At 39.1% G+C, this 12,276-nt stretch overlaps 1 protein-coding gene across 1 annotated transcript in view; it reads right to left on the bottom strand.

Annotated features, from left to right (window-relative positions):
* LOC127628771 (high affinity cAMP-specific and IBMX-insensitive 3',5'-cyclic phosphodiesterase 8B-like) overlaps window positions 1–7,419 on the bottom strand; it is a 47,204-nt gene extending 39,785 nt beyond the window's left edge. The window contains exon 1 of the mRNA XM_052105641.1: window positions 6,674–7,419. Coding sequence (XP_051961601.1) covers window positions 6,674–6,955 — 282 coding nt within the window. The 5' untranslated portion in view covers window positions 6,956–7,419. The remainder of the gene's footprint in view (window positions 1–6,673) is intronic.
* Between the last annotated feature and the right edge of the window lie 4,857 nt (window positions 7,420–12,276).

Genomic DNA, 12,276 nt, shown 5'->3' with positions numbered 1-12,276 from the left:
TGCCATATTACAAAGCTTCTCTAGCATCAGAATAGTATTCAAAACAGATTAAAGTGCAACACGAATTTTAGTGTTTTTTTAGTGACTGATTAAGTGCTCATGGAAAATATGTGTTTTAAGTCATTTTTTTTTTAAAGTGAGTCAGCTTCTTGGATGGAGTTGGAAAGGTCATTCCACCAACTTTGTATAATGACGTTCTTTAGCTGACCGCAGGCTTCTGGTGGGAATCTAGCTCTGCAGAAAAGATTTTAGGTATGCTGTAGCAGACCCAGTAACTATTCTGTATGCCAGCATCAGAGCATTGAATTTAATACGTGCATCAACCGGCAGCCAGTGAAGAGAGACAAGGAGTAGTGTAACATGCGCTCTCTTTAGTTGATTAAAGACCAGATGTGCTGCTGCATTCTGGATAATTTGCAGGGGTCTAATTGCGCATATAGGCCTGCAATGAGAGCATTACAGTAGTCCAGTCTAGTTATGACAAGTGACTGAACGAGCAGTTGTGTGGCATGTTCAGAGAGGAAGGGTCTTATCTTCCTGATATTGTAGTGTGTAAATCTACATTTTCTATTTGAGATTAATGCTCTCTTGATCTTAACAATATCCCTACCCTAAACTTTAAAGGGGTCATGACATGCATTTTGTTATTTTAATATAGTCCTCGAGGTTCACATATAATATTAGCAGTGTTTTGCACAACACCCAAGGGCTGGGGCTACAAAAGTGATGAGGTAAAGTAGGTATTGATGCGTTGATGTGGAGGTGGTCAGGTGCAAATGTTTATTACAGTGTGACATCACCATGTGGAGAAAGTAGAGAAAGATTTGCTTTGACAGCTTAGTTTAAAAAAAAAATGCTCTTTTTGTAGTGAAGGGAAAGTTTTGAGTTCTGAAACTTACAGTATGGTTTTATAGTATAATGACCCCTTATATGTCAAAAGATCAATTAAAATTTGATTCCTCATGTCATGGCCCATTTAAACCTAACTGATAGTGTAAAAAGAAAAAGCAAATGTGGGATGAAAAACACAATTGCGTGTTGATTTGTGTGCTCATCAGGATTTCATATTGTTGTCCTTTGCATTGCAGCAGTTTGATCATGCTCAAACAAGCCTGTAAATGTAGTTGGTTATGTAATGCAAATGTTAAAATGTATTGCTTCACAAGTCATGTACTTTAGTCAAATTGTTTTGATGTCATAAGATTTCATTGTTTGAGGAACAGGGCGAAAAGTGTTTATGAACTGATATCTGACGTTCTAATCTTGATTTGAGAATAAATAGTTGTTGTAGCACCTCTAGTGTTCATTTCACCAGAAAACTGCAACAATGCATACAACGAGCCACATAAAAATTATTTAGCAAAAATGTAGATATAGTAACATGATTCTATGAGACCAAGTTTGGCTTTTTCTTTAAGGAGAAAGGAACAATTGCAAATTCCAAATCATATCACTAAATCACTGCCATGGAAGTAAATAAAAACCAGCCATTGAAGGGACAGATTTATATCTTCATGTTCATTTTGAACAAATTTGGCTTAATTTGTCCCTTGAAAACAAAGATCTGCTAACTAGACGGGCCTTCTCATGGGACTGCACTAATCAGCGATGGGTAGGTATCCTGCTGTTATAAATGTTCCTGCCATCATGAAAGGCAATCAGATTGTACTTTACGTTAAACTACACTGTTATGTATCAAGACCACTGATCACCTGTTACATGTCTCAGGGTACCTTTTCCCACAATGCCTCACACTAACCTTATGTGTGTGTATCTGGTCTGAGATTCCAACCTGACCTCAGAGTGAAATTGAAAAGCGTAGACCGACTTTTCTTTCATCAAAATCGGTATGCGTTGACCAAAATGTTGAAACACTGCCCCCAGTGGCCAAAACAGTAAGTGTCGTAGGGCATATGGGCACGAGTGAGCTCCATTTATGTCCAGGAGAGGTCGCCAAAAGCTAGTAGTGAAGCAAGTCGTTTTCAACAGGACGTTATACAATGAAGAGTAAAGCATATATTTATAGATTCTATCCCCCAACCCAACCCAAACCATTACTAAACTTACCTTAACCATTAGTGGAGTAAAAAAGTAATGTTATAGGGAAAAGTGAAACTTCCGAATCATGCTCGTCATTGGCTATTCAAACATGGTTACTGTCTGGCTTAGAACCCTAGTCTCCCACGCAGCTGATGCAATGCCAGCACATCGGCATACAGTCACCGATCTTAGGGTACCGAAACTATCTGAAACATCATGCCGACTTCACTTGTGATCATGTTGGAGATTCATCAGCCTTTTTGCATGTGATTGTTCACACCCTGCAGAGCTCAGTATACAGCCAGAGGGGTAAACAAACTCAGTGACCTGACCACACACAAACATGCATACAAAGAAACACAAAATCTAATCAAAACTACATTTGTAATCTTGTTCGAGTACGATCAAATTGAGCGGTAGCTCAACTGAAGTGCATAGCACTTGCAATGAAAATGATGGAGGTACGAGTCCTGAAGAGCACACAAATCAACACATGAGCCGAAAGTAACAAAGAAGCACCGCAAAATGGCATTGTTGCTTCGTATATCGCAATTTTCATCTCTCTTTTTTTTATGACACTATCGATTAGGTTTAGGTTTAAGGTTTAGGGTAGAGGGGTAGATTTATTTGATTTAAAACTCGACTATCCCTTTAAGACTTAAAGGGATAGTTCACCCAAAATATTTTATTCTCTTGTCATTTACTCACCCTCATGACATCCCAGATGCGTATGACTTTCTTTCTTCAGCAGAACACAAACAAAGATTTTTAGAAGACTATTTCAGATCTGTAGGTCCATAAAATTCAAGTGAATTTTGATCAGACATTTGTAGTTCCAAAAATCCCTTAAAGGAAACATAAAAGTAATCCATATGAATCCAGTGACTAAATTCATGTCTTTAGAAGCAATGATAAAGAAATCAAAGATAAAAATGTAAGTCCTTTTTACTCTAAATCACCACTTTCAATTATTACATCTGAAAATTGCATATGGTGCCAGTTTAGTTTCACTTAAACATCTGAAAGTGAAAGTTAAAGTGAGGATTTAGAATAAAAAATTATTGAAATATTGTTCTGTTTCTCCCCCACACCTATTATATTGTTTCTGAAAATATGGATTTAAACACTGGAGTCTTATGGATTAATATTGTTTCCTTTTTTGTGATTTCAGGAGCTACAACGATCTGATCACCATTCACTTGCAATTTATTTATTTTTTAATCTTCATTTGTGTTCTGCTGTAGAAAGAAAGTCATGTACATATGGGATGGCATGAGGGTGTGTAAATTACGAGAGATTTTTTTGGGGTGAATTAGCCCTTTAAAAACCCCATCTGTTTGGGAGAAAATTTTACTCGCATTTAGCGCCACCAAGTGGGCATTTCGCCTCGGAAATGCAGCAATGTGTTTAAGGATCCAAGTAATTTCAAAATGTGCATTTTTTTCATGCAAAAATTACACCAGTCACGTTATATACATGAGATCAGGCTCAAATCTTTCCATCTCTTTCATTTTCAGAACCCTGCTGAAAATAAATATTAAGCTCACCTCACTCACTTTTAGCTGGTCTCTAAACCTGACAAGCGTACAACAAGTCCCCAAAACCAATTTAAAACCAGAAAAAGTCCAGGTAACTAGACCTGGTTTAGGATGTTTTCTTTCCACACATGCACGCACGCACGCACGCGTAAGGGGGTTTAGCAAGGTACTGGATTGCTGTCTCGCATATACATGTACCAATAAAAACGATTATCTTACACAAACACACATAAACTAAATTCAATACAAAGCATATAATCTTTATCAATGCGAATGCAATAAGAATGTGTGTGTATGTGTGAGAGAAAGCCGCAAAAGTTACACACACATCAATGACATCATTGAGTTGCTCAACAGTCTTGGAGTGAGAGAGCAGCTGACTGTTACACACACACACACACACACACACACACACACACACACACACACACACACACACACACACACACACACACACACACACACACACTTGGCAGACTGTACCATAATCTCTATGTCTCCTTTCATACTGACAGATGACAAATATACAGCTGGCTCTACCCAGAACTCACTGACATACAGACCGAATCCTGTAAAATCCATTATATAAATCTATACTCGGATCTATAAATGGTCCTTTTATGCTTTTATGAGATTAGTTTTGGATTTGTGTTGTCACACAGATTCCACTGTACATGGAGGAGTCATCGTTTTAATCAGGCAAATCGGGCCCTGACCATGGAATTAAACACTTCACCGTCCTTAAAGTGATAGTTCAGACAAAAATCGAAACTTCTTTCATCATTTACTTAACCTCATGTTGTTCCAAACCCATTTGACTTTCTTAGTAGAATGTAGAAATTTAGCAGAATGTCCAGACTGCTCTCTTCCAAACAGTGCAAGTAAATGGAGACTGGGGCTGTCAAGCTCCAAAAAGGACAAAAAGCACTATAAAAGAAGTCCATAGGACTCCTGTACTATATTACAAGTTTTCTGAGTATCACTGAGTGATGATCAAACATGTTACGTTGTTTTTCGCAGAAAATCTTTTCCTTGACAGGTGTGATCACAGTTCAATTTAATTTTATGGGAAAGAGCATCTTCAACATTATGCCATTAATACGTACTTTTGTGTCCCTGAAAGACAGTCAGGTGGGTTTAAATTATGATGCAAATATTCATTTTTAAGTGAACTATTCGTTTATACAAAAACAACAAGATGTGTGTTTATTACAGATCTGATCGTAATTACGGTGTATGAATGATACAGAACAGAGTTTCCCTGCAGTGTGAGAGAATCTCTAATCTGAATTCTACTTGTGAATGTTGCGATCATGACTGTGAACACATTAACTTAGATCAGGCTGATATTCTATCTAAAAATGGCAGGAATTACAACAATTTTGTTAACAGCCTTCCAATACCATCTCCAGAATGTAAGCAAACTGAAACAGAGATATCCTTCCCAAATGGAGGAAAAGTATATTATTTATTTTATTTTCAATGCTACATCCAAGCACTGCAAAGTTCATGGTTAAAGGGCTTGTTCAACCAAAAATGTAGATTCTCTCATCATTTACTCACCCTCATGCCATCCCATATGTCTATGACTTTCTTTCTTCTGCTGAACACAAATTGTGATTTTTAGAAGAATATATCTGCTCTGTAGGTCCATATAATTCAAAGTAAATGGGTGCCAAAATGTTGACGCTCCAAAAAAGCATATAAGGTCATCATAACCGTAATCCACAAAACTCCAGTGTTTTAATCCATATTTTCAGAAGTGATTTGACAGGTGTGGGTGAGAAACAGATTAACATTTAAGTCATTTTTTACTAGTAATTCTTCTTCCTGACCAGTAGGGGCTGATATGCATGAAGAATGTGAATCGCCAAAAACACAAGACGAAGAAAGTGAAAGTGGTGATTGACAGAGCAGGGACGATAATTTATTAATTTGTTTCTCACCCACACCCATCACTTCTGAAGACATTGATTTAAGCACTATAGTCGTATGGATTATTTTAATTATGTGATTTTTCGAGCTTCAGAATTTTAGCACCCATTCACTTGCATTGTATGGACCAGAAGAGCTGAGAAATTCTTCTAATCTTAATTTGAGTTCAGCAGATGAAAGAAAGTCATACACATATGGGATGGCATGAGAGTGAGTAAATGATGAGAGAACTATCTATTTCAGCTGTCTATAGCCTTATAAAAAGTACTGTTGTGGAAGGCCTACTACGATTCAGTGATGGTATCAGATATCAATACAATTGTTATTTAATTTAAATATCATGATGGAACTTAAATGAAACTTCAGGGTACTTCAAATAATACTATGGTTTTACTCATGGTAGTGTCCAGAATGCCATGACATTGCCATGTTTTTTTGCATGGTGCTTTATGGTAATATCATTACTTGCACGGGTAAACTAAGTGTAAACTAAGACAGTCTATGATTTAAACATGAATTATGCTTTATTAACAGGGTTGTTTACTACAACATGGAATACAAAGTGCATTGGTGCAAAAAAGGTATTTGGACATTTAAGCAACACTTAAAATAGTTTGTATTTAAATTATATAATTAAATACAAATGAAATAGCATCTGCAAACAAATGATGCTCAAGCTCTTTTCACACTAACTTAATTTATTAATAAGCATTTACTTTTCTTTACTTCAATGGTTGATTCTTGAAGTATTACATCTCGTCCCCTCAATTCTTCAATCTCCGGTTTAAGCCTGGCATTTAAACAATTTTTAAGTGTGGTGTATGTGTCCAAATACATTTTGGAGCCACTGTTTTCTTCCTCACACCAGTTCCATTTTCCTCATCTTCTTGGTTTTGACCTTCCATGAACAAAACTCACTTGTATGCACCTCATTTATTTAACAATTTTAATAAAAGATGCCAAAACTGTTGCATTACTACGCATCATAAGCATTGTACAAAAGCATATGTTAGTCATTCATATTACAGCATCAGTGGCTTCCATTAATATGTAAAGATATTTCCTAAACTAAAAACACTGAATGAATACGGTGGAAATGATGTGAGGAAAAAAAGATTACAAATGATTTCCACCATCTTCTCGTTCATTCATCATCATACCTTGACGCTGGTGTTGCTGGTCTGAGTCTCGGCCTCAATGCAGATGTGGTCGCCGCTGTTCTCTGTCCGCTCCCGGTGGGAGTTGGTCCGTATGTGCCTGCTCTGGTAAGCGATGACGGAGGGGATGGTGTCCGCCGCGTCGGTCTTGATAAAAAGGCCGTGCAGGGTGGTCGCCGTGCCCTGCGAGATGGTGGTGGTCTGGTGCGGCGAGTTGGACTCGTCCGAGTCGCGGCAGTAGATCACCCCGCTCTGCGAGACGTGGATGCTGGGAGCGCAGCCCATCGTTCCTCGCTGCGTAAAACCAGGAGGAACGGATCTCAACGCCTCCGCCGCGTACTGTCCCTCTGACTTCCCGGCTCCCGGGCCGCTGTCACGCCGCCGTTGCACCGGTACATTGGCCGGTGGGTTCCCTGCCCAGCTCTCCCCACCGCCCAACTCCTGTTCCGTCGGTTCGCGTCAAGGAAAAACGGAGAGAAGATCTTCCATCTTCACGCTACCGTTAATTCAAGCGCAATGCATGATGTTTCCTTTCTCGTCGCTTTATTTATCAGTGATCAAATCAGATCGATGACACCTCAGCTGTCCAGCCGTGAGCGCGGCGCGCCTGTGCCATGTCACACTTTAGGAAATCACCACGAATGACACCCTGATCTCACCTCTGGGAAAGGTCCTATAGGTCTGAGCTTCTCACCATGGTCCATTTTAGCGCTGGACTGATCACTGGTATGCTCATCACGACATCAGAGCTCATGAGCAACGCAACGCATTGGATAGAGCGAATGTGTCTCAAACACACGTTCACGGTCCTCCTTTAAGACACATTAGCGTCATCAGTGACAGAAGGTCACAGAAGTGATGGGCTCTTCTCATAATCACGTGGATGTATAGGCCTATGTATCTTCTAGTTATTAATTAATTCTGGAATAATGGTGGATTCCACTTCTGTTGGTGTTTACTGTGTAATAAACAAGGAACATTAGGAGAGTGATATTCACAACTGCACTCATATTTCAAAGCTTAAAAGGCAACAATAAGCAAATGCAAATGTAGTTGCCGGCTCTAAAGGCTAGTTGTCACATTTTTTTTATGCCAGTTAATATTTCTCTAGGTAGGTGTATTTGTGAAAGTCAATTTGAATAAACATATACATTGAAGTCTTGGCTACAAAAAAGCTACAGATAATACTTATAAGGATATAGGTGATGATAAACACAAAAAGGCACAATATCATCCAATGAATAGGCCGGGCTGATATATCTATTAGTATACAAGGATGTGCATTTGACTTTTTTTCTTCATTCATCAAAACTGCTTTGAATGTACCGAGAGCTCATAAAATATTATGTTAATCTAAATGTTTCCACAGCTAAGTGTTTCTTTCAATCATCTGTAAATGACTGATATGCCCAGATGTGCTTATAAAGAACTACACTGACCTTTTGTTATGTAGTAGTTTACTCCAAAAATTCTTGCATGGGTAGAGAAAAATCCATCATCTTTTGTCACTATTGCAAGTCATTATACACTACACACACCCATACATGTGTATTCTAAACATTCCTGTAGTCACCCATGCATGTAGATACAGTAAGTGTGACATTGCATATCCTGGAAATGCCAATAACATCTCTGATACATCATTCTCATAAACTAGAAGTAAAATAAATGGTGGATAAACATTTATATAACAAGGGCTGTTAATCTTATTCATGGGCCTGTGCTTCCAAGAGCAATTAAAGAGATTTTTTTTTATGTTATACTTCCAGTCTTAAAGAATAACAGTAGATCCATTATGGATGCACTGTCAATGTAAGAATGTCAGATATTTTTAATTTTGCCACTCTTAGTGGAATTAAAAGAGGGGGAGCTGTTTCACGTGGATTAGATTAGCTGTGAAAATGTTGTACTTTTCCACAAAGTAGAATTTAGGCACTCAGCTGGAGGCTTTTTGATTGACTGAGGAATGTGTTGTAGCCAATCTTTACCAAAAAGGATAGTTCACACACAAAAAAGAACATAAAATAGTTGGTTAGGCAGAATGTTAGGGTTTGACATTCACTTTCATTGTATGGACAAAATAAGCACTAAAAGTAAATGCTTGTCCATTCAATGCTAGTGAATGGGCGCCAACATTTTGAAGCTCCAAAAACCACATAAAGGCAACATAAAAGTAATCCACATGACTCCAGTGGTTAAATCGATCCCCACAGCCACCACAATTGTGCCCTTGAGCAAAGCACTTAACTCCAGGCTGCTCCAGGGGGATTGTCCCTGTAATAAGTGCACTATAAGTCGCTTTGGATAAAAGCGTCTGCCAAATGCATAAATGTAAATCCATGACTTAAGAAGTGATATGATAGGTGTGAGAAACTGATCAATATTTAAGTAATTTTTGTCTATAAATTCTCCTCCCTGCCCAGTAGGGGGCGATATGCATAAAGAATGTGAATCGCTAAAAACAGGAGAAAAAGAATGTGATAGTGAAAGTGGAGATTTAGGGTAAAAAAAAAATAAAAGAACAAAATGTTGATCTGATTCTTACCCACACTTATCGTATCACTTCTGAAGATATGGATTTAACCACTGGGGTCATATGGATTACTATTATGCTGCCTTTATGTGCTTTTTGGAGCTTCAAAGTTCTGGCCAACATTCACTTGCATTGTATGGACCGACATAGCTGACATATTTTTCTAAAAATATTTTGTGTTCTGCAGAAAAAAAAAAAAGAGGAAAAAAAAAAGCCACACACATTTGCAATGGCATGAGGGAGAGTAAATGATGAGAGGATTTTCACTTTTTTCGGGTTGAACTGTTCATTTAACATCTCTGATCACCATTCACTTGCATTTTTCTTTTCTTTTTTTTATCTTCGTTTGTGTTCTGCTGAAGAAAGTCATGTGCATCTGGGATGGCATGATGGTGTGTAAATTTAACACTGAAGAAAGAAAGTCATACGGGAATGCATCAACAAGGATGATGGGGGTGAGAAAATAATAAAATAATTTTCATCTCTAGGTGAACTATCGCTTAAACTATTCTCTCCAAAAGCCTGTATAGTTCAGCTTATCTAGTTTAATGCATTTCATCTCCATTAAAATAAACAAGCGTCATCTTGTCCGCTCTGCGCATCATATTGCATTGATTGGTGTCCTGACCTTTTGCTCTCAATACACAGCGCCACACATGACTGCCCTCTGGTGGGGAACTTGAATATCGTCCAGGCGAAGTGATGTATCGAATCTTAGGATGTAGAATGTAACATTCAGCGGGAATAGAATGTTCAGTGATACAGTGTATATACTTCTTGCTATTGTTACATTCGCCTACGAATGCAAGCCTAGTTTACAGACCACGACAGCAATGGCTCAATAGAAATCCTACAATCTACACAGAAGAAAACTACTTAAAAGAACAAACATGTATTTGAGAGATAAGACAAAAAAGCCTGGTTTTTGCCTGGAGCCATTAAATGTCACATACATACATACTGTTTGAACAAATGTAAAGCTCATGTAGTTTTACATTTGAAAATGAAGTTTTTCCAAGAAGAATAAGTCAAGCTTAAAGTCATTATAACCTATTATAAACTAGATATCACAGACAGAATGATCAGAATCTGGTGTGACATCTCTCCATATTGCTGTTTCAAAACTGTCCCATAACTCCCATTGATTACAGTTGAACTTGTTAAACTTCTTCTAAAATAGCAACACCTAGTTATGAAACAAATTTCGAAGGCCGAATGAAAAGCAAACACCCCGTGTTTTATTTGGGAAACTCGCTACTTGTGAGTAGATAAGTGAATCTCACCTCTGTCCGGGGTCCGTTGGAGAGCGTAACCGCGCTCATCTCTGCGCGTCCGCGGTCCAAACTGCGCTCAGCGGTTCAGTTACATGAAATCCCCCCTATTAACACAACCTCGCCGGACGCACATTTCGACAGCTTTCTCTCCACTCATTCATAACGATAGTCGAGGCTGTCAGCGAACCTTTTGAGGTTGTAGGTAGACGACGTTTCTTCGAAAATGTTCACTCTCACGAATAGAATTAGCAAGTGCGCAAATGCGCGGTCCTAGCGCCGCTGGATCAGGACTGAGGATTGCGCAATAAAAAAACTAAGCCAAAAAAAAAAAAAGAAACATCCTCTCACTTCCAACTGCTTTTATTGTCAGCAAACTTAACATGTGTAAATATTTGCATGAACATGCAAACAAAGACATAAACTGAACACGTTTCACAGACATGTGACCAACAGAAATTGAATAATGTGTCCCTGAATCTGATGTGGCCACCAGCTGCATTAAGTACTGCAGTGCATCTCTCCTCATGGACTGCACCAGATTTGCCAGTTCTTGCTGTGAGATGTTACCCCACTCTTCCACCAAGGCACTTGCAAGTTCCTGGACATTTCTGGGGGGAATGACCCTAGCCCTCATCCTCCGATCCAACAGGTCCCAGACATGCTCAATGGGATTGAGATCCGGGTTTTTCGCTGGCCATGGCAGAACACTGATATTCCTGTCTTGCAGGAAATCAAGCACAGAATGAGCAGTATGGCTGGTGGCATTGTCATGCTGGAGGATTATGTCAAGATGAGCCTGCAGGAAGGGTACATCATGTGCGAGGAGGATGTCTTTCCTATAAAGCACAGTGTTGAGATTGCCTGCAATGACAACAAGCTCAGTCCGATGATGCTGTGACCCACCGTCCCAGACCATGATGGATCCTCCACCTCCAAATCTATCCCGCTCCAGAGTACAGGCCTCAGTGTAACACTCATCCCTTCGACAATAAATGCAAGTCCAACCATCAACCCTGGTGAGACAAAACCACGACTCATCAGTGAAGAGCACTTTTTGTCTGTCCTGTCTGGTCCAGCGAAGGTGGGTTTGTGCCCATAGGCGACATAGTTGCCGGTGATGTCTGGTAAGGACCTGCCTTACAACAGGCCTACAAGCCCTCAGTCCAGCTTCTCTCAGCCTATTGCGGACAGTCTGAGCACTGATAGAGGGATTGTGCATTCCTGGTGTAACTCAGGCAGTTGTTGTTACCATCAACTGTCCCGAAGGTGTGATTTCGGATATACTGATCGTGTGCAGGTGTTGTTACACGTGGTCTGCCACTGAGAGGATGAACAGCTGTTCTTCCTGTCTCCCTGTAGCACTGTCTTAGGCATCTCACAGTACGAACATTGCAATATATTGCCCTGGCCACATCTGCAGAATGCATTCCTCTATGCAGCATGCATAAGGCACGTTCAAGCAGATGAGCAGGTACCTTGGGCATCTTTCTTTAGATGTTTTTCAGAGTCAGTAGAAAGGTCTCTTTAGTGTCCTAAGTTTTTATAACTGTGACCTTATTTTCCTATCATCTGTAAGCTGTTAGTGTCTTAACAACTGTTCCACAGGTGCATGTTCATTAATTGTTTATGGTTCATTGAACAAGCATGGAAAATATTGTTTAAATGCTTTACAATAAAGATCTGTTTGGATTTTCACAAAATTATCTTTAAAATACATTGTCCTGAAAAAGGGAAGTTTCTTTTTTGCTGAGTTTATATACACATGCATATATATATATACACATATACACACACACAAA

This window comes from Xyrauchen texanus, chromosome 35 (genome assembly GCF_025860055.1).
Source record: "Xyrauchen texanus isolate HMW12.3.18 chromosome 35, RBS_HiC_50CHRs, whole genome shotgun sequence".
Taxonomy (NCBI): domain Eukaryota; kingdom Metazoa; phylum Chordata; class Actinopteri; order Cypriniformes; family Catostomidae; genus Xyrauchen; species Xyrauchen texanus.
This window is presented reverse-complemented; position numbering and strand designations above follow the sequence as displayed.